This window comes from Leucopleurus acutus (genome assembly GCF_964270905.1).
Source record: "Leucopleurus acutus genome assembly, chromosome: 2".
Lineage (NCBI taxonomy): Eukaryota > Metazoa > Chordata > Mammalia > Artiodactyla > Delphinidae > Leucopleurus > Leucopleurus acutus.
This window is the reverse complement of record NC_139143.1, coordinates 107,479,580-107,506,397: the sequence shown is the minus strand read 5'-3', so window position 1 is coordinate 107,506,397 and position 26,818 is coordinate 107,479,580. Positions and strand designations below refer to the sequence as shown.

At 32.7% G+C, this 26,818-nt stretch overlaps 1 protein-coding gene across 2 annotated transcripts in view; it reads right to left on the bottom strand.

The window, feature by feature from the left end:
- The window catches only part of DPYD (dihydropyrimidine dehydrogenase), an 803,004-nt gene that overhangs the window by 576,580 nt on the left and 199,606 nt on the right, over positions 1-26,818 (bottom strand). For both annotated transcript variants that reach the window (XM_082832404.1, XM_082832405.1), the window contains exon 5: positions 14,521-14,682. In XM_082832404.1, the coding sequence (XP_082688530.1) occupies positions 14,521-14,682 (162 nt within the window). The remainder of the gene's footprint in view (positions 1-14,520; positions 14,683-26,818) is intronic.

The following is a 26,818-nucleotide window of genomic DNA, read 5'->3' as shown; positions in this document are numbered from 1 at the left end:
GAAACTTGAATTTGTTTAAAAAAAAAAAGAAATTTTAGAAAAGAAAAAAATTCAAAATTAAAATTGAAAACTAAATAACTGTACTTAACAGTAATTTGAACAGGTGAGCAAAAATGGACTCATAAACTGAAGATGAGTCAGTTTTGTTCTGTTATTTGTAAATTATTATTGCACTGGATTTTCCCCCTTAGTTTTATAGTAGGGTGCATCAACCTTGGTAGTTTCTGATGAACTGAATATTTGAATGAAATTTTGTAAACTTCATCACAAACGCAACATGTTTAGAGGTCTGGCTTTAAAATTATGCTCTTGGGGTTGAGTCATGACCTCCATCATTCTCACGGTGTACAGTATTGAATAAGTGTTTTAACATCTCCATGCTTCAGTCTCCTCAAACTGTAAAGTGGGGTTAATAATATCTATCTCATAGGGCTAATATGAGGATTAAATGAGTTAATACATGTAAACCTAATCTGAGGGTTTCTCTGAATGCCAGGGCACAGTAGAATTGTACCACATAGTAGGCATCCAGCAAGATTTTGATTAATTTCAAAATTCCTGAACTCCAGTGATAGTTACTCATTTCAACAAATGAGTAACACACGCAGTTCTTCCTCAGTGATACAAAAGGATGGTTATTTATAGGTTATTTGTAAGTGAATAATCTTGAGGAACATTTTAAATAGATTTCCTTGTATAATCGCCCGGTGATTTCTGACTTTTCACTCATCTGAGAAGTGCATTTCTTTCATCACTCCATATTGACTTTACTAGCATTTTCCCCATAATTTTCATATTATTTTGAGGCAAGGGAGAAATTATCCTGATTTTAAAAATGCAAAGACTGAGACACAGAGAGGGGCCATGCAATATTCCCCCAAGCTTCCTCACATTCTGGAGACAGAAACAGTATAATTGTCTAATAATTATGCAGTGCTCTCTAAATGGAAAAGGACATAACATGGTAAATGCAAAGATATTTACTGATTCTAATTGGAGAGTATCCTTTTACTCATTTAAATATTTCTTACTTTCTAAAATGGTACTTAATGGAAATAAACACAGATATTTGGTAGCTATATTTCTTCCTCAATTACTCTACTTGTTCTTATAAACCAAGCAATAGCAACTATAAATTATAGGGGAATCATGACAAAGTTTTCTTGGATATTTCAGAATATCTCCACTAGTTGAAGGATATATTGTAAAAGGTTAGTTGTATTCAGCATATCCCATAAGAGTTTTATATTTTTGCAAGTATTTAACTTGATTTTATTATAGAAAAAAACATAATTTCTGGTCATTTCTAAAGAGATACTATTTCATCAGTTTAGGTCTAAGAGAAACCTTAAAAAAAATACATTGGTTTTCATTTTGCTGGTTTCAGTTTCTTTGAGTTAATTAATTAGCAATATGACAGTCTGGTTACCTTTTGAATGCTTAAATGGAAAGAGATTGTTACTTGTGCATCCAAAAGTAAGTTACCTCAATTTACATGCCTTCTAGGAGATGCTTCTATGTAATTTTCTTTGTAACTTGCTTCCTTTTGTGAAAGAAGTCAAAGGAAGTACTGAGTACATACTATTCACCGCACTCATCCTTAGAAAGGAAATATTCTTGGGCTGTCTGACAGTTTCTTCATCACAATTAAACAAGGGACACCAAAAGTGGGAACTGTGTTTCAAACACATGAGAAATAAGGAAAATTTCATGCTATGGCAAATTTTTAGTTATCAAAATTATTAATGCATTAGTGATTCTTAAAAAATGTTGTTTCATTATGTTCTTATTATTAAAATAGACATTATTGTGAGACATCGCTGGCATGGTAAAAATACTGTGTAATTTGAAAGCAGAATATTCTGTTCCATTAAATTTCCACCTTAATTTGGTAAATATCTTTATGTGCCCTCTATACTAGTATGAATAAGACAAACACAGACCTTCCAGTAAGTAGTTCCCTGGGTAACAGAGTACTCATATGTCTTAAATATAGAAAAATTATTACAATGCAATCTGTCCATGTGTAGGGTTCATTTTTATACATGGTGCTGTTGGAGCTGGTGAGAAAGAAATGTTATCCCAGAAGGGAAGAAAGATAACGCCTTAGCCAAATCTTAAAAAAATGACACATGTTATTGTGGAGAGGATTTCACCTCTCTAAATGTCAGCTCTAAAATTAAGAGAGTAATAATTACTTCAACAATTTATTGTGAAGATTGAATAAATCAATGATGATAACCTCCCGGGATTAATGCTTTCTCTTTATAAGGCACTCACATAGGTGCTTAACATTTATATCTCCAGCCCTAAAAATCTTTAAAGTTAGGTATCATTGCTCATTTTATAGACAGCAGAACTGATTCCTAACTTATTATTCTACATTATAGTTCATAGTTTTATTATGATTAAACTATATGTTCTATTTGTGATTTAAGGCTACAACTGAATTGAATAGTTAAGTTGACAAAATACAATTAGAAAACATAGGTGTGTGTACTTTGGTTATGAGCAACTTTACTGATCCAAAATCATAGGTAGGTTCAAACTAAATCAGTGCAAACACTCATTTGCCTTCAGAATTTGCTCATGCTGTTCTCTGTGCCTTGAATTCTCACCCACTCCCAACTTTACCATACTTGGTGAACACCTTTCAGGATTCGGTTTAAATTTCACTTTCTCAACTCAGCTTCCCCTCCCTGCTAGACTATCTGTTAGGGTTCCTAGCTACTGGCTCCCACAGTATTGTCTGACTGCCCCCTCTCCGCACTTCATTGTAATTTGCTTGCTTTATTGTCTTTCTCACTAGGCAATAAGCTCCCTGAGGGCTAGTATCATTCCTATCTTGTTCATCACTGTATCCTTAGCACCCAGACACTGCCTAGTACCTATTTAGTCACTCAAATATGTGTTCATTGCTGGAGTTGGAAAATAAAGCTGCCAGGGGTCAGGCAATCCACGCTACAGCTTGCTGGGGTCAAAAAGAGAGCAGGGAGGCAACAGAGAGTGATGGAGACATGGCAGACTGGAGAGATCATTCCCCCATCCTATCAGCTTCAACTGATTTTTAATATGATTTTTCTAGAAACAGCAGTAATGGTTAACTACTTATAAGCAGGTCAATAAAATAATAAAAGAACAGTAATTAGAAGGCAGCCATAATTGAAATGTACTGGTTGTTATGTGATATGCCAGATAATCATTTACTAAACTATTTTCAAAGAGCCAGGTTTTCTTTGTAGATCACCATTATTTTTGCTCTCATGTTCTATTTCATTATTTTTCTATTATTTTCAGTTTCTTTCTTCTACTTTTTCCACATCTACCACCAACACATCCCTCCTCCACCTGTTTCCTCTCTCTCTAGCTTCTTGAAATGAAACCTTCTTACTTATATATAATCTTTATCTCTTCTGTTATATACACTTAACACAATAAATTTTCATGTAAAAATGGCTTCAGCTACATTTTACAGGTTGTCAATGGAAATTGTGTCATTCAGGTCTAAATATTTTATAATTTCTATTGTGATAACCTCTTTAACCCATGAGCTATTTACAAATGTGTGTTTTAAATTTGTTGCTATTACCTTCATTTTGACAATATTTTTATTTTTGATTTCTAATTTAGTTGTGTTGCAGAAAAGTGCAGTCTGTATGTATTTATTTGGAAACAATATATACATATATGTCCACACTCATATATATATATATATATGCACTCACTCTATATTAGTTGGGTACAGGAACCTTTCTGGATTTATCAAATCAATCTAATAAACTTTATTCAAAAAATCTTACAAATTTTGAGTAAGGCCATATTGTAATGTATATGTTAAGTTTATGAATTTTATACTTTTAAGACATTTATTCTTCTTTTCATTGTTTTTCTCTTTATTTTTACTAGTACACTTTCCCTAAAATTCCACTTTTGTTACATATGAATATGACTACATTAACTTTTTTATGGTTACTATCTTGCAAGGTATTGCTTTTTTCAACCACCTTATTTTCAAGTTATCTGATAAGGTCTTTCTCTTTTAAACATCATATAGCTGTTTGGAGTACTTATTTTTAATCCATAATAAAGTCACTTATGTTTTAATAAGTAAACTTAATAAATATGTTATTATGATTAATTATATATTTGTATGTATTTCTACTATCTGCTCTGTGTTTCCTGTTTACCATATTTTGTATTTGCTTCTGTCTCTCACTTTTTATTTTTCCTTTCCTGTCTCTCACTGGATTAAGTTTTCTACCCACCCACCCCTCTTTGATTCTATGATTTCTTAGAAGTTACAGGTGGTATTTCTATATTTTTTGTGATTACCCTTTTAATTTTTAACATAGATATTTCAATGTTTTTAAAACATTGAAGAGAGATATCAAGTATCTCTCTCCTCCCAACACAAAAGGCCCTTACCACCCTTAACTGTGCTCTACCACACCCACCTCAAACACCTTCCTTGTCAATTTTATATAAAATTTTATCTCTATCTTTTTTAACACCCCAAAATGAGTTGTTATCATTACCTTACAGTCAATAATTTTATTTACCACCATATTTTTCTGGTTTATTTGCTCACCATCATTTCGTACATCTCTCTTTCATTCCAAGTTTGTCTCAGTCATGCTGAAGAATAACTTTTAGCAGTTCTTATAACAAGGTGAGTAATAAGTCACCTTAGATTTTAAATGCTTAAAATACCTTTACTCATGCTTGTATTGTCAAGGGAGAAATTCAGTTCCTTATCTTAGTTCTTTATAAAAAGTGTTCTTGGCTTCTAACATCTATGGATGCTGATGAAAAGTCTGGGGTCAGTCTAAATGTTGTTTGGTTTTAAAGTAATCTGTTTTCTCTTTTTCTGGAAGCTGCTTCTTTTGAGATCTTTGGTATTTCACAATATTATAATCGTGTGTCTAATAGAGGGGCTTACATCTTTTCTTTCTTTTGGAAAATTCTCTACCATAACTGCCTTAAGGCTGCTCTTCACCAATCTCTTTCTATTCCATTTCTAAATCTAACTTTTTACTGGTATTTTTACTACAGTGAATATTTCCAATCAACTATTTTTCATACCAAATTCATTGGTTTTTTTCATAATTTTACCTTATTTTTATGGATATTATTTTCTATTTGTTTTAAAGGCCTGATTATGGTAGTATTTGGTTTCATTAGGACAAAATCATCTATAGGTTGAGTCTTTTGATTATCACTGGCAGCATTAGCTTTTTCAATGTGGCTTTGGACTTTTTGTTCCAAACTTATTCTGAGACAAAGTTTTCTGTCTTTGCACTTACCCTCTTGCTTCTTATGTACAGTACACGATGGCCTCCACCCAGCATCACTCCTCTCCCTCTACCCCACTGCAGAAACACATCTCTAACTGGAAGCCCAGGGCTCCAGTCCCCAGGTGATATTTAGAGATAACACAGAAGCAAGTTACTGGGCCACTAGGCACATGCCCAAAACACTGGGGCACAGCTCTCATTGCTTATCTTTGTAGCTTCATATAAGCCCTAGCCCTGCATCTATTTTTTTAAAAACTTTCTACCAGGGTTAGGTAAATCCAGTCCTCTATGATGCATAATGTTTTTGGTACTTATTATCCCACACCAGTCAAACTCCCCAGCAGCCCCTGATTGTTTGCTTATGCAGAACCTAGGAGACAGTGGCCCAAGTCCCCTGTTTACCGTTGAATATTTCTATACCATTTCTGGCCCCAAAAGGTATTTATCTTCCTTTTTAGTTCAGCTATTAACTTTTCTTGTGTGCTTATTATATTTCATTTATAGTTACGCTTTGGAGCAAACGGGTATTTAAATTTTAACTCCCAGCATAATGGCTCTTACAAGTGATTCATGCTGATACACTATTACTGCTTTGTACTACTTTATACTACTACTCATCAAATATATTTGCAAAAAAAAAAAATACATATTTTTAAGTTGTTAAGATTCAAACGAATGAAAGTCCATCCTTCTACACTGTGAGGTGCCCACAAGAGTATATATATTTGAACTTATAAAAAAAATTCAAAAAACATTAATAGCAAATCTTAATAACCATGTGATTTTGGTAAATTTCAATGTTATTGCCCCAAATCTCTGAATGTATTTTTATGTGTTAAAACTCCAGATACTAATATATAGTTTTAAGACAAACTAAAATGTTGTGATGAAAATCATCTAACTATTTATCCATCCTGCAGGTTTAATTATTCATCATTGTGCCAGCACTGAGTATTTTTTTTTAATTTTTACTGGAGTATAGTTGCTTTACAATGTTGTGTTAGTTTCTACTGTACAGCAAAGTGAATCAGCTATATGTATACATATATCCCCTCTTTTTTGGATTTCCTTCCCATTTAGGTCACCACAGAGCACTGCATAGAGTTCCTGTGCTATACAGTAGGTTCTCATTAGTTATCTATTTTATACATAGTATCAAGAGTGTATATATGTCAATTCCAATCTCCAAATTCATCTCACTCCCCAACCCCGGACTGAGTATGTTTAATAGATTTCTAAAGATTTTTGGAAAAGAATGTCAAATATTTACAAATACCTTTATCAAGACATTATTCCTTTCTATTAATCATTGCATTAAGACCAAAAGGAGAGACACAAATGAAGCCTGTACAGGCATTACTTGTGTTTGCATCCCCAAGAGCAGCCCTCTTGATTTCATTTATACAAACCATTGATTTTATTACTCTTTAATGCATATCTTTCATGTACTTCTTATTTCTCTCAGAAATACTTTTTTTTTTCTTTTCTATGAACAGTATTCACAAACTATTGATAACACTTTTTTCAAATAGGAGTGGTATGGAGAAATTTTATTCAAAGATGATACAAGTTTGGGACAATAAGGCAAGTGTGAAATGTCATCAAATCTAACAACTATTCGCTAATCCATATTCTATTTATAGATGAACTGCAAAAGGCATTAGCCATAAATATTGGTTATTATCCATAAATAGTGGTTATCATCCATTATCATGGTAATATATCTTAGATTATACACATGAACTAGCAGATCTTATTGACCAGTTTGCCAAACTGTATCATAAATATGTTAGACTCATTCTTAAATGTACTTATAGACCAGTTATCACAAAATCAGGCTTAGGTTTTCCTAATTAATATAAAACTTTAGGTAAAAGCTTAAACTTCAGGGCTCTCAATTGCACGGGTCCCTTCCAAGGCCCTGCATTTAAATTTGTAGCAGTACTTTTGTGTAATTCTTCAAAGAAGGAACCCAAAGTTTATCATCTCAGGCCCCATGAAACCTGAATACTGGCTGTATAATAATCCTTCAATGGCAAGAAGAAAAGAAAAAACAAAAGCTTCCTGGTAACATATATAAATAAAGAAAACAACTAAGCCATACGTGTTGGTCTTACACAACCTATTTTAATATAGTTGCTTCATATCTAACAGAAAATGAGGTACAGTGACCTCATTATGTGAGTTGTAAGGTTCAGTGACTGAGGTATTTGTGGCTGAGTCAACAAGGTGTAACTCTGTGAGCCTGCAGCCAGAAAACCCAAGTTTATATTGACTTTGTATCAATGACTTATAACATTAGGTGGGACAAGTGACAGTTTGTGAAATAATGGGAATTAGATGCTTTGTACTCTGGATCTGCCCTTTATTACATGTGAACTTGTGTAAGTCTCTTGTTACTCATACAAAAAAATGAGGGTGATAACATTTACCTAGAGGGTTATTTTGAGTATCAGTCAAGTTCTAAGTAAAGTACCTAACATTGTCCAGGGCTAAAGGAGTTTGTTTAACAAACTATGATTTTCTAATCATTTTGATCCTTGGTTTCCTCATGCCCCAAATGGGAAAAACATTGGCTAGTTTACATGTCTTAATGGTTGTTTTTCAACATTTTAAAGTGAGATATTATAAACCTGAATACTGAATTGAATACAAAAGCATTGAAGTGCTATTGAATACAAAAGCATTGAAGTGCTATGCAAGTATGGAGTATTATGATGCCACATTTTCCCCCTACCTGATCCTATCCTTTGTACTCAGGTCTAATCATCTCCAAAACCAAATATCAAAAATTAATGAAGATTAGAGAGGGGAGACAGCAGATGCAAGAAGAACTACAATCCTGCAGCCTGTGGAACAAAAACCACATTCATAGAAAGACAGAAAAGATGAAAAGGCAGAGGGCTAAGTACCAGATGAAGGAACAAGATAAAACCCCAGAAAAACAACTAAATGAAGTGGACATAGGCAACCTTCCAGAAAAAGAATTCAGAATAATGATAGTGAAGATGATCCAGGACCTCGGAAAAAGAATGGAGGCAAAGATCGAGAAGATGCAAGAAATGTTTCACAAAGACCTAGAAGAATTAAAGAACAAACAAACAGAGATGAACAATACAATAACTGAAATGAAAACTACACTAGAAGGAATCAATAGCAGAATAACTGAGGCAGAAGAACAGATAAGTGACCTGGAAGACAGAATGGTGGAATTCACTGCTGTGGAACAGAATAAAGAAAAAAAGAATGAAAAGAAATGAAGACAGCCTAAGAGAACTCTGGGACAACATTAAATGCAACAACATTCACATTATAGGGGTCCCAGAAGGAGAAGAGAGAGAGAAAGGACCAGAGAAAATATTTGAAGAGATTATAGTTGAAAACTTCCCTAACATGGGAAAGAAAATAGCCACCCAAGTCCAGGAAATGCAGAGAGTCCCATACAGGATAAACCCAAGGAGAAACATGCCGAGACACATAGTAATCAAATTGGCAAAAATTAAAAGACAAAGAAAAATTATTGAAAGCAGCAAGGGGAAAATGACAAATAACATATAAGGGAACTCCCATAAGGTTAACAGCTGATTTCTCAGCAGAAACTCTACAAACCAGAAGGGAGTGGCATAATATACTTAAAGTGATGAAAGGGAAGAACCTACAACCAAGATTACTCTACCCAGCAAGGATCTCATTCAGATTCAATGGAGAAATCAAAAGCTTTACAGACAAGCAAAAGCTAAGAGAATTCAGCACCACCAAACCAGCTCTACAACAAATACTAAAGGAACTTCTCTAAGTGGGAAACACAAGAGAAGAAAAGAACTTACAAAAACAAACCCAAAACAATTAAGAAAATGGTCATAGGAACATACATAACGATAATTACCTTAAACGTGAATGGATTAAATGCTCCAACCAAAAGGCACAGGCTTGCTGAATGGATACAAAAACAAGACCCATATATATGCTGTCTACAAGAGACCCAACTTCAAAACTAGGGACACATAACAGACTGAAAGTGAGGGAATGGAAAAAGATATTCCATGCAAATGGAAATCAAAAGAAAGCTGGAGTAGAATACTCATATCAGATAAAATAGACTTTAAAATAAAGAATGGTACAAGAGAAAAGGAAGGACACTACACAATGATCAAGGGATCAATCCAAGAAGAAGATATAACAATTATAAATATATATGCACCCAACATACGAGTACCTCAATACATAAGGCAACTGCTAACAGATATAAAAGAGAAAATCGACAGTAACACAATAATAGTGGGGGACTTTAACACCTCACATACACCAATGGACAGATCATCTAAAATGAAAATAAATGAGGAAACAGAAGCTTTAAATGACATGATAGACCAGGTAGATTTAATTGATATTTATAGGACATTCCACCCAAAAACAGCAGATTACACTTTCTTCTCAAGTGTGCACAGAATAGTCTCCAGGATAGATCATATCTTGGGTCACAAATCAAGCCTCAGTAAATTTAAGAAAATTGAAATCATATCAAGCATCTTTTCTGACCACAATGCTATGAGATTAGAAATCAATTACAGGGGAAGAAATGTAAAAAACACAAACACATGGAAGCTAAACGTTACTAAATAACCAAGAAATCACTGAAGAAATCAAAGAGGAAATCAAAAAATACCTAGAGACAAATGACAATGAAAACATGACGATCCAAAACCTATGGGATGCAGCAAAAGCAGTTCTAAGAGGGAAGTTTATAGCTATACAAGCCTACCTCAAGAAACAAGAAAAATCTCAAATAAACCATTTAACAAAAAATAATAATAATAATGAAGGCTGGATTATTAGTCCAAGGATGCTAATGTAACTGCATATGCCTTATCAAGCTTGTTATGAAATTTCATTGTTGGTTTGTATTATTTCCTGAGAAACTACAATGTTTCTCAGGACATGTAGTATGTAGAAGCAGCCTACAACAACACTTAATTCTAATTAATGTTCAATCAATGTTTGTGTGATTAACTGAATCCTTACCTAGTGAGAGCTTAATACACTGGGTGTTTATACAAGCCAGTTTTCCTGGTATAGTCCTGGTTTGTTTCTGTTGCCCTGAATTAATTATTAATAGTGTTCTCATTCACTTTCCAAAGTATCTCGGTCATTTGTTTTATTAACTGATTTATAAAGCAATCGACATAACACACAGAGTATATCCAATCTCATATTTCAATTTATGTACTTTTTCTTAATAATTGATTTTAATATGAGGACTGCACCTAAATTTTTTATTTGTTCTCTACTTATCTATTTGATAGATGGGATGCATCAAAAAAAAACATTATTTGAGAGAGGACATGCAATACTCTATTATTTATTAGTGTATGTGTGTCTATATTCTACTCCAATATACCTGTAGAAGGCAAAAGTTTAAGGCTTTCAGTGACTCCATGTTCAAGATGAATATATGGTAGAAATAATATTTGTCCTATTAAAATAATCACTAACTCAAGTATTCATGTTCATTCACAATTCTTTAAAGTATTTATTGCAGCATTTAACAAAATATAAATATTGATGTCATTTAAGTAATTTTACTAGGTTACTTAATGTAGCCTCATAATACCTGGCTGCTTGAATCATATCAGTGTATTTTTTTATTATATTATAAGCACTGGTCAATTTGATTTCAACTGTGCCTACTCAATAAAACACAGAAATAAACACAAATAGTATATGATGGTATATAAATAGTATATGATGGTATATAAATAGTATATGATGGTGGGCTAAGAACTGGGTATTACAAATGAGAGGTGATATAAAAAACCTCCTGAGAGATACAATTAGAGAAAAATCTAAAGAGTAATTCTGTTCTCAGTGAGTCACCTGATTTAGTCTGGAATTCCGTTTGTCAGTTCCATTCTTAACTGAAAATATGAAAAGTAAACTAAAAGTACAGTGTCAAGAAGTATATGCCACACAAAACAGTATATGTAATGGGTATTAAAATAATCTCATAAAACATTTACTCAGAAAAATAGATATTGTTTTTAGATACCAATTTCATAATCTAATGTATTCCTAAAAATTCATAATTGAGGAAGCAATCTTAAGTACTAATCCTCTGAACCTCATTCACTTTAAGATTTAGAGTCAAACTTTAGAACCTTGGACTTTCAATTTCAATTTTTCTAAATTGTCTCTAAAACCTTTAACATCAGTAAAAGGGAAGTGATTTGACATGCAGCTAATTATCTACTTATAGTTGTTTTTCAAACTTTAGAAATGAGTAGAAAGATGCATTCTTATTTCACTATCTTTTTGCAACAATTCATTAGTTAAATTTGAGAGGTAATGAGAGTCTAGTTGGTTTATTAAATGTGATAAATACATGATTTCTTAAAAATTCAACTAAATGATCAAACACATTTTAAAATAAAATTTTCAAGTGTTACATTTTTGTAGAGAAATTTTTAAGACCCTGATGAAATTGATAAGAAAATCCACGGCAAACTATTATTTCCAAAATTGTTTTATTTAAGCACTATTATTATACCTAACTGAACTAGGAAAAACTGCCTCCAAGAGAGATTTGGAATCACCCTGTAGCCTGTCTGTCCCACAAGCACACAAAAGTGTATGAAGCAAGGTCACTGCAGATGTGAGGACAGCAAAGGACTGACAATACAGGACCAAAAGAAAGTAGCTGAGTAGCTGGTCTCCTGATTCTCCTCATGCTATCCTTTGTGTGATTTATTCCTTTTCTACCACAGTCCCTCCAAATGATATGCCCATGTTCAAATGGAAAGGTGTAAGATATGGATTTAAATGATAACGGCAGACTACAGAGTTGATATTTTAAAAATCACTTATAAGTTGTAGGAAAAACAATTTTGAAAAATATCATACTATTTTACTCTGCTTTCCTAACCTTTGCTTAATTTGGCTGAAAAATAGATTTATATTTCTTTAAAGGTCAAAAATCAATCATTGTTTTATCAAACAACCAAAACATGAAATTATTTGCATCGTGTTCCACTTTGACTTAAGTATTCACGTCAATAGTTTAGTAGTTTGAAAGAATAATAGTATTTTGTATACTGTTATTTATAATTAATATTTTATTTTAATATTATTTAAAATATTTATACTTTTTCTTTTCACTGGAAGTCAATTAGTTCATTGTATTTTGCTTATTTTTTTTAATTGAAGTGTAGTTGATTTAGTGTTAGTTTCGGGTGTACAGCATAGTGATTCAGTATTTTGCAGATTATACTCCATTTTAGGTTATTACAAGATAATGAGTGTAATTCCCTGTGCTATATAGTATATCCTTGCTGCTTATCTATTTTATACATGGTAGTTTGTATCTGTTAATTCCACACCCCTAATTTGTCCCCCCCATTCTCTCTCTCCTTTGGTAACCACAAGTTCGTTTTCTATATCTGTGAGTCTGTTTCTGCTTACCTTCACAACTATGACAGTTGGGTAAATTTAAGTAAACAACCCTTTCACAGAACTCTCTACAATAACTTGCCCTAAGTAGTCAACTTAAAAAAAAAAAAATGAATGGAAAGCTTTTCTATATAGTTCCACTGGGAGATTTTTATTTATGATTTGATAGATATATTTGAAGACACAGTAATACAAAGTAAAAATGGAATGTAATAAGATACATTCCTATCTAAATTCCATGAGTCACTTAAAATAATTTTAATGCCATTCTAATCTATGCTATGTCTTAAATAAACAGACTGCTTTGGAAAGCAGTGGTAGTAACCTCATTAAAACCAAGTGAGAGTTCTCAGAGGAATGGTGTTTCCCTTTCTCTCCCTCTCTCTGTTTCCTCTCTCCTGCGCTCTCTCTCTCTCTCTCTCTCTCTCCCCCTCTCCTCTCCTTTCCTTATCGCTCTCCCCCTTTCGCCTTCTCCCTCTCTGTTGTCAGGTTACTGACAAACTAACAATATTATTTTAACTCATCTTGTTTTGAAATGCAGTGTTAGTTCGTATACATATTATGTGACCTTTTACTTACTATATCCTTGCAAGCTTGCCCTGTTTTAATGAAGAGGCAATGAGTCCCCAAAGAAAAATGTGGAAGAATTCAAGTGAATCTTCTCCATCAACTAAGGATTTTCTCAGGTTGTAAAGATCATACCTTGCACTGGTCAGGTAAGCCTAATGCAATTTTGAATTTGGTAGGAAAAGAAATTAAATCCAAGAATTTATTGCAACAACTCACAACCTCAAATTGTTTCTATTTTCTCATTCCCAGGAGCCCTTCCTTAGAATTAACCTGTCAGAAAGCAGGAAGGGAATAACCCTGATTTATTACTAAAAGCAAAGTGAAATTTAAGCTTGAGGGATACTATGGGAAGGGTCCTAAAAAGAAAGAATATACTGTGTTTAAGTTGACAAAATCAGACAGGGAAGTCATTAACTAAAAATCTAGTGTTGACAGGCATTTAATTTGGTATTCTAGCCAACTGGACACCAAGGATTACAAAATTTTACTGGAACCTCCATATAAGCTGGTCATTTAAATGACACATGGGAATTGACCTGGTAGTTGACTCCAAAAAGGAGACCCCAGAGAGAATAAGATGTCCCAGAGAATCAAAGTCATTTAAAAAGGATTCATAAAAGAGAAAGACATGGCACAAACTTACAGGATAAATAGGGACAAAATGTGTTCATATTACTTTATTATAAATTTGCATTCAAATAACACACCAGCTTTTAATCCATAAATTCACAAAAGCTAATGTTAAAGAATATTATTCAGTTTCAGGGTGTTTGATAATTCTACAACCTCTATTACTCAAAAAATATTACAGAAGAATACTGATGCATTATTTCAAGCTGTAAAGATTAAAGACAGTTTCTGGAAAAAGAATCAGTTAAGCAAGATAGTCTTTTCATAATGAGGGCTCCTAGCCACACTCCAATGTAAAGTTAATGAATATATCCCATTTTCAGATCCTCCACTTTATATAATTTTCAGTGAAAGTTTTTTAATAACCTTCTGGGATTACAATTAAATTGACATATGGGTTTAGAAAATTTCATTTTTGAAGCCAAATTGTTGAATAAAAATACTGTTTATGGCACAAAACACTTTCACTTTACCTGTATTATCACACTAAAAATATTGGATATCAACAAAGCATCAAGAATTAAAGTTATTTTAAGATTTTTGTGCTTTGGGGGGAGGGAAACAATGTATACATCTTACATACCTCAGTAGCAAACTGTTGCAATCCACCAATATTAATTGGTCCCTCTTCAGTGGCATATAAATTGCATCCACCTACACAAAGATCAGAAGTTGGACATACCATTCCACAGGTCAGACCAAGTGGGTTATCAGAAAAAATCATCTTAGCAGCTCCATAATAGTTCTGCAAAAATAAAATAAAATAAAATTTTCTTATGTAACAATGTACCTTTTAAACATTCAAATTATGACCTAATTTTTCTATTAGATTATTGGATTGAAATCAAGATATGTATAAGATGCAGAGGTTATAATACTGTTTACCATCATCAGGAGCTATAAAGCAATTATTAGCAAAGTAATATATAGGAGTATTCAATATACATCATATTAATAAATGAATAATTTTGGTAGTCGAAATTTAAAATATGAATGTTCTGTAACTATTTTTCTTTCACAAGGCATCTAACTCTATCCTGCTATAAATATTTATTTTCAGTTTTAACAAAGATTAGTTAGGTAGATTGCTTGAACAAGCTTAAAATCTAAACCTTAAGGAAAAAAAAAAGATTATGCTCAGGTTATCCAGGTTATCCTCCATTTAACTAAATTAAAAGCAACCAGGGCTCTATTTCCCTTCATTTCTTCTGGGCTGTCCATGGATACTATGTACTGTGACACTCTTTGTTGACCATCCTCCTTCAGTAACATCTTATTAACCAAATATGCAGACGAAACTCATTATACAGGACTAAACCTTAACAAGTTCATCCCTAATCGCTCCCTTCCACACATTTGACTATTATAGATTAGCTTAGAATTCTTTACGTTTCATTAAGAATTTCTAGGGACTTCCCCGGTGGCGCAGTGGTTAAGAATCCGCCTGCCAATGCAGGGGACACGGGTTCGATCCCTGGTCCAGTAAGATCTCACATGCCGCAGGGCAACTAAGCCCGTGCGCTACAACTACTGAGCCTGCACTCTAGAGCCCGTGAGCCACAACAACTGAAGTCCATGCGCCTAGAGCCCGTGCTCCACAACATGAGAAGCCACCACAATGAGAAGCCCACGCACCGCAACAAAGAGTAGCCCCCACTCGCCGCAACTAGAGAAAGCCTGCGGGCAGCAATGAAGACCCAACGCAGCCATAAATTAATTAATTAATTAATTAATAATTTTTAAAAAAAGGATTTCTGGACTAAAAAGAGAACTGCCATATGACCCAGCAATCCCACTACTGGGCATATACCCTGAGAAAACCATGAGTCATGTACCACAATGTTCACTGCAGCACTATTTACAATAGCCAGGACATGGAAGCAACGTTAAGTGTCCATCGACAGATAAATGGATAAAGAAGATGTGGCACATGTATACAATGGAATATTAATTACTCTGCCAGAAAAAGAAATGAAATTGAGTTATTTGTAGTGAGGTGGATGGACCTAGAGTCTGTCATACAGAGTGAAGTCAGAAAGAGAAAAACAAATACTGTATGCTAACACATATATATGGAATCTAAAAAAAAAAAATTGTTTTGATGAACCTCGGGGCAGGACAGGAACAAAGACACAGACGTAGAGAATGGACTTGAGGACACGGAGAGGGGGAAGGGTAAGCTGCGACGAAGTGAGAGAGTAACATTGACATATATACACTACCAAATGTAAAATAGATAGCTAGCGGGAAGCAGCTGCATAGCACAGGGGCATCAGCTCGGTGCCTTGTGACCACCTAGAGGGGTGGGATAAGGAGGGTGGGAGGGAGATGCAAGAGGGAGGGGATATGGGGATACACCTATGCGTATAGCTGATTCACTTTGTTATACAGCAGAAACTAACACAACATTGTAAAGCAATTATACTCCAATTAAGATGTTAAAAAAAATTATTTTTGGAACCCGACTTGTTCATAAATTATACAACTACATCATCATTTACTAAATAATAAATAATAAGTTGAATATTTCAGAAGAATGTTTTCCTCTAATGAAAATTAAAATATTGGGCCTGACCAGTATTCCTCAAAGCTGTCAAGTATTTTGTCAAAACTAAGGAAAATTTTGAGAAGCTGTAACAGTCAAGAGGTCCCTAAGGAGATGTGACAACTAAATGTAATCTGTTATTTTGGACAGGATCCTGGATCAGAAAAAGGGCATGAGGTGAAAACAAAGGAAATCTGAAGAAACTATAAATTTTAGTTAATAATAATATATTAATAATGTTTCATTAATTGTAATAAATGTACTATACAATGTCAGATGTTAATAGTAGGTGAAACTTTGTATGGAAATTCTCTGTACCATCTTCACAATTTTTTAATAAATATAAAAATACTCTAAAAATACTTTTTAAAAAAGAGATGGTAGAACATATTTAACAATATGAAACAAATGCATTTGTTTTTCTTTTGGCTTTGGTTTAAAGTACTTTTGAAGGTCTTCGAAAACACATACATTGCTTCCATAACTAACTTCAATCATAAATACAAATTCCTATATAAAATACTGATGATAATAAACAACAACAATCATCTTTACTATTTATTGACACTTTACTATATTTCTAGAACTTTACCAGGTCTTTATTTAAGTTTTAACACCAATCATCTTATATAAGATGTCCAGCACTAAATAAAAAATTTCTAGGCATAAGAAAAGACAGAACTAAATCCCTGATAATCAGAAAAATAAATGAAGCAGACCCCAAGGTGATCCAGAAAGTAAAGTTAGCAGATGAAAACTTTAAATTAATTTTAATAAAAATTCAGACTAAAAAGACACACAAAATAGATGAAACAATAAAATATAATTAGAATATTGTAATCTGTTAAAAAAGAATCAAACTGACATTCCATAACTGAGTAAAACACTTTAAAATAGATCTAAATGCATGGTTTTAACAGCATTCATGGTGGTTTAACAATATTTCTCTTATTCTCAGATCTGTTTCTCCACTCCATTTCTGTGCTTACCACCTTATTTCAGGCCCTCAAACCTCTGTCTGGGAAAAGGAAATCATTGTGCACTGTTGGTGGGAATGTTAATTGATGTAGCCACTGTGGAAAACAGTATGGAGGTTCCTCAAAAAACCAAAAACAGAACTACCATGTGGCTCAGCCATTCCACTCCTGGGCATATATATGAAGAAAACGAAAACACTATTCGAAGGATTACATGCACCCCATGTTCATAGCAGCATTATTTACAAAAGTTGGGATGTGGAGGCAACCCGGATGTCCATTGACAGATGAATGGATAAAGAAGACATAGTATACAGTGGAGTATTGCTCAATGGAGTATTGGTCTTCTTAGAAACCAACAGTCACAACTGACAAATGTAAATGTTTCTTTAGTACACTTGGAACCTGAATGACTTTTTGGCCAACCCAATATGTTCAACTGATTTTTTTTTTTTTTTTTTTTTTTTTGCGGTACTCAGGCCTCTCACTGTTGCGGCCTCTCCCGTTGCAGAGCACAGGTTCCGGACGCGCAGGCTCAGTGGCCATGGCTCACGGGCCCAGCCGCTCCGCGGCATGTCGGATCTTCCCGGACCGGGGCACGAACCCGTGTCCCCTGCATCGGCAGGCAGACTCTCAACCACTGTGCCACCAGGGAAGCCCCAACTGATTTTTAAAAGGGTTCCAAGACAATTCAATAGGTAAAGAACATTCTCTTCAACAAGTGATACTGTAATAACCAAATTCCACATGCAAAAGGATTAAGTTGAAACTCTACCTTACACTGTATATAAAAGTTAACTAACAATGGATGATAGATCTAAATTTTAGAGCTAAATTTATAAAACTCTTAGAAGACAACATTGGAGCAAATCTTCATGACCTTGGATTAGGCAATGGTTTTTAGATATGACAACCATGCACAAGCAACAGCAAAAATATAGATAAATTGGATTTCATCAAAATTAAAAGGATGCCATCAGAAAAGTTAAAAGAAAACCAGAACAGGAGAAAACCATACATGATAAGAAATTTGCATCTTGAATATGTGAAGAATATCTACAACTCACTAATAACAAACAAATAGCCAATTAAAATGAGCAAAGTATTAGTATAAACATTTCTCCAGAAACATATAAATGGACAAAAAGCATAAGAAATGACACTCAACATCATCTATCAGAAAAATGCTAGCCAAAATGACAATGAAATATCACTTCTCACCTGCTTAGTGGGCTATAGTTGAAAAGACATACAGTGAAAAGTGTTGGCAAAGATGTGAAGAAATTGGAACTCTCATAAGCTGCTGATGGGATTGGAAAATGATGTAGCTGCTTTAAAAAATAGTTTGGCAGTTCCTCATAAGTTTTAAAAGTAAAGTTACCATGAGATTCAGCAATTTCACTCTTCGGTGTACACCCAAGAAAATTCACAACATATATCTATGTAAAACTTTGTACACTAATGTCCATGGCAGTATTATTCTTAATGGCTAAAATGAAAACAACTCAACTGATCATCAACTGATGAAAGGCTAAAAAAAAAATGTTGTATATCCATATAATCGACGTTATTTGGCAATAAAAAGTAATGAAGTAATGATAAATGCTACGACATGGCTGAACCTTGAAAATATTATGCTAAGTGAAAGAAGCCATTCACAAAATACTACACATTATATGATTCCATTTATAGAAAATATGTAGAATAGGCAAAACCAAAGAGACAAAGCAGATTGATAATTGCCTATGACTGGGAATCTGAAAACAAATGGAAAACAGCTGCTAATGGGTATACAGTTTCATTTTGGGATGATAAAAATATGCTCAATTTGATTGTGGTAACGATTGTAACTCTGCAAATTTATTCACCATCACTGAACTGTGCACTTTACATTGGCAAAATGTATGGAATATGAATTATATCTCAATAAAGTTGTTATTTTAAAAAGTACACTTACAGGACTGGGAATTATATAGGCAATGTGTAAGGCAATAAAAAAATCATTCTTGTAGAAAATAAAGTTTTTTTATAAAGGGATATTTGAATAAGACTGCTAAATTAGATGCAAAACTGGACAATATCCTAGAAGACAAAAAAACATCACTTTTGGAGTTATATTTTCTACTGAATGGAAATAATTTGCAACTCTACTATACACAAATATCAAAGTAAAGATGTAAATTTACAGTCTAAAATTTTAATTAATGTTACAAATTAATAGTTTTTTTTCCTAAAAATTAAATAATACTTAGGTGTCACCTTGTATTTACTTACAAAATGCTTTAGTATGATAATGGTAAACAAATACAGACTTATCTCATTGGTCGTTGGTCTGGTTTTGGATAATTTTGCCTAATAGTGGTAAACATTAAACGAACTGTTCATAATGAACAGTTACGAGCTTAAAATTAATTGGTCTACTCCTAAGCAAACTTCTTTAGTTCCTACTTAAACCCATTGATCCACTAACTCAGCACCTGCAATTAAGCAAGCAGTTAATCACTGCCGAGAAAATCTCAAAGTCATTGTCAGTATTCTTTCCTCATCTTACTTGACACATCAGGAACATGTGACATGATTGATTAACAAATATTTACTGACTCACTGACTAAAAAATCCTATTGCATAACTAGAAGTTTTTATAATATAAAAAGAGTATCATAGCAAAAAATGTCAATTGCAGATAACTTTTAAGGATATTTGAGGAAAAAACAATGCAGAAAGAATATAATCTACTTAAACACCTAAGGATCTTTCCACAAGAATACTGATTGTTTTATGAGCCCCAAATTAGTTTCAAGACTGCACATAAAATAATCACAGAAGAGAAAGAGATACATATTTTTTTAAATGCAACAAATAAAACATTTAAAATTACACTTATGGCTCATGATATGCTACCGCTGTCAAACTTACTGGGCCTGATCTATCACAGCCTATCATTGACAATAAAACTGTCTAGTAATTTTTCAGCACTGTCATAACTCCAAGTGTAACCATTACATCAAAATAAAATTATAGGAGACTATAAATTTTTTTTAAATTAATAAGAATTACTGAATGTTTCTTAAATTAAAAAATCACCATGACAATTTTTTTTAAGGCAAATTTACGTTCCCTGATATCAAAATGATTTGCTATCGGAGTAAGAAGTCATTTCAGGCTAAGGTTTAGAATCAGTTTTAAAATTGGTGGCATTCAAAATGACTCTGGAGGTGACAGACCTAAGAGATGAGAGGGAATGTGATACAGTCATTGTAGACTGAAATGAGTAAATAATCAGAAAAGTTCAAAATATGTCTTGGCGTAATGACTTGGCAGTTTGGCTAGAGTAGTTCATTCATCCACTTAGGAAATGATGATTAGGAGATATATTTGGAAAATGTGTTTGGACCAAATTATGGAGAATCTTCACTGTCAACTTAAGGGTTTGGTATTTAATTGAAGTTTTTTAATAGAAGGGTGCCAGTACTAAGGGACTAACTAGGAAGACTACTGTATAGATGATGTGGAAATTCTCAGAAAGGGAGTGGAATTACAGGGAATTTGAAGAAGAAACAATTTAAACCTAAAAAATGGAAAGCATTGGCATATATCACAGAATATACAAACATGGTTTTGAAAATGGGCTAAGCCAACATTAAGCACCTATTCAGAAGTCACCTTTGCAATCGACCTCTTACAATTAATTTTGAAGAAACGGTAGATAACTCCATGTGTAGAGATATGGGTACTCAGCGTCAAAGACATTCAGAAACCTGTTAGAAAGGGAACACTTCCTCAACTCTTCCCATCAAGAATGTCAAGATCAATATCAATTATTTCTCTCATAGTAAGTGGGAAGATTTCTTGAGCCCTCCTTCTAAACTAGAGTTTTGACTCCTATTCTGTGAGCTCTTAAACCTTTCTAAAAGTAAAGGCTATAAAATTTAAATTTAGTAGGGTACTTTAAAGACAACCCAGCAGTCTCCTTCTAGAAAATACACAACCACTTCAACTGGTTTCTTCATGTTATTCAGTCACAAGTATTTTAGTCTTCTACTGTGTGAAAGAAAAAATGTACAGGGCTATGTTAGGAGGGAAAGAAAATAAATATCTGATCTTTTGTGCACAGATTTATTTTATATATAAAGGATGATGACTTTTCCCTTTTTTAAACAAAAATCTAAAAGACAAAAACGATGTTTGATATGTTTGCTGTTTTTATCTCAACACAAAAGAACAGGCGTTGACTGTTATCCGGTCCATTAACTTACCCAGTGTCTTCTCGGTGCTGAATTTTCTATTACACATTGGGATTTTTAAAGCATATTCTAAGGAACAACTTATGCCATTTACGTGAGTTAATTTTAAGATAACTTCAACTTTTATTCTTTGTTTTTCATTTTAAAGTTATAGCTTGAAACTTCATTAGTGTCATCCCTCTACAATTTAATGATTTTTAAAGTCATTATCAAGGAACACGAAAAACTCACAAGCCAGCTATTCTCTCATATGGTATAACTATTTTAACAAATAGTTCTATCATATTCAGGCCTTCATGTCACTACAGCATTATCAATACAGCTGGTGGATTTATTTTAAAGTGTTCTTCCTTCTTCCAATGAGTGTTTTCACAGATGGAAGCACCCTTCCAAGATAAACTCCAATCTGTTGCATTTAAAAAATACTTGGGCTAAACTTCAATAAGTTTGCATGTGTGAGAAGGGTGAATTAACATTACTTGTATTTCTGGATTGAGCTATATAATGGTGAGTGTCATGATGTACATTAGTTGAATAGAAAATATCTCTAGTAGCACATACAAAAGTATAGGCAAAGGACATCTCTCTGGCACTCACCATCCCTCAATAAACAATCTATGTATCTTCACATATTTGGCAAAGGAGAGGTAGGGATATATCACGAACAGAATACACAAAAATTCCCGCCCTCACAGTACTCACATTCTTGTAGAGACAAATGGAGATGGAAGAATAGATTTGGATGCTTTTATTCTGAAAATCCTCCCTTCATACCACATACACTAAATTTTACAAAATTTTTACATGAGTAGACTTTAGAACTATGAATTTATTTTAGTCTCACTTAATGCATAAGGAAATAAAAAAAAAATCATTCTTGTAGAAAATAAAGTTTTTATCTGACCTTGAGATGCTAAACTAGAAAACACACATTCAAGTGCACGCACGCACGCGCGCACACATACACACACACGGGTTTCTGAGCCATATGCTCCTGGATTTGAATCATGCTTATACCATATGATTGGAGGAAAATGTAATATCTCTCAGCCTCAGTTTCATCACCTAAGAAATACAGATCAAAATTCCTTCTTAATTAGTCATATTTATGTTAAATATTGTTTAAATACTTGACACAGATAAGATGCCTAGTACATTATGGAGCATAGGGCAGATTTAATGAATTTAAGTCCCCACGCCTTCCCCTAGGCTTTTTCTCCCTAAAAAGGTTTTCTTAACATGTTAATTCTAAGAGTTTAAGATTTTAACACTTATTAAAGAAAACTCATGTTAGGAAGTAGAAGACAGCAAAAAAGAGCAAAAAGTACAGAAAGAAAAATTATCATCAATCTACTAGGTCATAAAAAAGAAATGACATGGAGGCATGTAAGTAGAGGCATAATAATTTATATACATTATAGAAATGTAAAAATGTCACTTCTACTTCTCCAATTTTCTGCACCCTATCCACCTTTCTCTATTAAATTGACCTGAGAACATATAATATTACCCAACTTAGTTAAGATAACTTAGTGTGTATGTGTACATGTACTCAATTCACTAATCATCAAGTATTTATGAACATCTACTCTGTGAGAGGCCTTTTGGTAAGCACTAGATACGCGTGAAGAATCAGTATTTTTGCTCTAGATTGTTCTGGTTAAATGGAATACAATTATCTTCTATACCAATATCCACCCTATTCATACCATATATCATTGTTCAAATAACATTTCCTTTAAAAAACTTTATCAATTTTTCACCATTTTCCAACCAGAAGCATAATGCAGGTATGTCCTTTCTTTGCACTACACCTTTTCAACCACTGTATTTGTTAATATAAATTTACGATAGTTGTATATTTTTCTGATCTGTCTTTTATTAATTTTTTAAAATTTCAGAAACCATGTCTAATCTATAATCTTTGCCTCCAAGCAAGCAGTAGAATATTAGAAACTCAATTGATTAGCATTTATCTTTTAATATCAAAAATAAACATTTAGGTAAAATTCAAAAAGTGTAAAGTACTTCATAGTTTTGAATGATCATTTTAAAGTAAATAATGTGAATATTTGTTGTAAAAACTAACAAGCCCACTTTATCCGAGAAAACAATAAAATGTGCAATAGATTTTGTAAGAAATTTACAAAGGTGTAATTGTTTTCATTCTTAAAGAGAGATTAAGAAGCACAGAAATAAACAATAGAACATAAGATTATTTCATTTAGTGTATGCTAGAGTTCGCATATAGTAGTTTACCATAATTCATGATATACTTTCTTCAAGGAGATAGGATGCCTTTCTACATCTAAACTGCAATGCAAATATAGAAACACATATGTTAGAGTCATGATCATAATGTTAGAATGATCATTAAAGCTAAGAAAAAAATGTAAAAGTAGAAATCTACAAGTATCATTTATAAATATTACATAACTTGAAAGCAAATAGAAATATTTTAATTTGAGAAATTATTGAAGGTGAAGTAAAATTAACATTGATAGAATCCCCTATTTATAAACTACATAAAAATGCTAAAAGATTTTTCTCTAATTTTATATTAGAGAATTGTGTCATCTCAGATATAATTTAAATATACTGGTTACTAATATTTGGCTACAAAAAGAAAAACTGTGGAGGTTTTGTTGTTGTTTCTCTGTTCTCTTTTTTGTTATTGAAAAGGGCAAAAAAGTACAAGTCAATCAAGTTTTTGACCAAGTTTTAAAAATAAATTTATATTTTCAATAACAAATATATATAATAGCTAAATTAAAAAAAAAAAACCTGAAGGTAAGAAAGAGCTCAAATAATCTCACTCCAAATCATCTTACCCCAAACAAGATTTAAAACAACAAACTCAGTGACTGTTGTTGAACATCATATATATGATAATAACTTGACAGAATTTTACTACTTATGATATTAGAACTAGACTATAATTTAACACTCCTATTTTCTTCTATTCAAGCAAAATAAAGTCACACTATTTTATGTAGGTTTACTCTTCACTGACAGAAATGAGAGATTTCTTAACTGACAGGGTGTTTTGGTGTCTACCATAGTGTGTTATATATGGCTCATAAAACCAGCTGTCAGTTACAATCTGTACAGTGGGTACAAATAGATTTATCAGAAAAGTCTCCTTTCCAAGTGCATTAATTTAAACCCAAACTACTTTCAAAATTGTAATTAGTTTTGATTATAACAATTTACTTAAAAATCTTCAATTTATCAAAGTACTTGTCTAAAAATGAAACCCAAATTTCTTTAAGATGACATCTACTGTGTTATACATTTTGCCCACTCTTCAATATATTAATACTACTTATAAAACTCTGTCAGGATAGCAAATGTGTTACTTATTTAGCTCTTTATATTTTAATAATGACTTATAAATATACATACTTCATTCATATAAATAGCGTAGTGTGATGCAAACAAAAGCACACTCGACAAGGAAAAGCATACTCAGGAAAATCCAGTTACATTATCAAGTGGTTCTGTGATCTGGGATAAATCATTTAACCTTGCTGGATTTCAAATTTCTTCGCCATATAATGGGATGGTTAGTTAGATTAAAATTCCATTTGTCTAGATTCTGTTACACTGAATTTTACTTATTAATAATGACAAATATTCTAAGTAGTATCTCATGTGTTTATATAGATTTTTCTTTGCCTTGATTATACTAAAGAAAAAAGCCATAATTCCAGTTTAATTTACATATACATATATAGACTATAAATCATTGTTCTGTTTAAAAATAATTAATTTTTAAAATATATTTACAGTAGCATATGTTTAAATGTTTCCAAACATACACACAACCACAAACAGTGTGGCTTTACCTGTCTCATATAAAATTGGTTTCATATGTACAATGAATACCTTTTCTCATTTAGTTATATTACTTTTAGATTTTATATTGCTCATATTTTATAATGGGTTGACTAATAATGCTTTGTGTCATAGGTTTTCAGAACTAAATGTTAATCTTTTGAAGCAAATACAAAGAAAAGTAGTTAATGTTACCTATGTTGGATGTGATTAAAAGTAAAAATGTAACCTTTTAAAGGTCCAAAGACATATATTATAAAACAGAAACAGGACAGACTTTGCATAAGCATTAATGATTCAATAGACAATTTAACATCCATCTATCTTTTCCAGCACAATGCATTAGAAAAGAGGGGACATTTTGACAATAATATTATAGTCCTTTGTCTTTAGCACTAGTAAATTTAGCATTCTACCATTTGCTAGACTCAAAACTGAGAGGCTATGTATTAAAGGCTGAATTCCAGAAAATTTAATGTTATACCAACTGATAAATGAATAAGGTAAGATAAGCATACATTTGCATTAATAAATTTAAATTAATATATTAGAGTCCAAACACAGTGTTCAATAATTATTTTGCAGAGCATCTTTCCATTTCATAAAATTAATTTTACATGTTGAGAAAAGTCAGGATATTCTGAAAATAAATATACTATCAGGGGAATAAATATAGAATTAAGTATATGATAGATGTGGCATTTCAGAATAGTGGGAAATGTATTATTCAACAGATTTGGAACTATTAGTTATTTAGAAAAAAAAAAAGATGAATTTTTCTCTCATCCTTTATACCAAAATAAAAACTCAGAATAAGGCCTGCACATGTTACTCTATAAACCCTTAGATTTATTTTATTTTACTATTGAATTTTAATTTATTATTTTTATTAAAAATATACATGCTGGGACTTCTCTGGTGGTACAGTGGTAAAGAATCTGCCTTCCAATGCAGGGGATGTAGGTTCCATCCCTGGTCAGGGAACTAAGATCCCACATGCTGCGGGGCAACTAAGCCCACATGCCACAAACTACAGAGTCCATGTGCTCTGGAGCCTGAACCACAACTACAGAGAGAAAACCCATATGCCACAACTAGAGAGAAGCCCATGTGCCACAACGAAAGATCCTGCAAGCTGCAACTAAGACCCAACACAGCCAAAAAATGAAGAAAATAAATAAATATTTTTTAAAATATACTTGCTAATTGTAGAAGTAAAATAATAAGGACATTTATAAGAAAAATGTTAATAACCCCTTTACCCTGCCCTCAACCTTA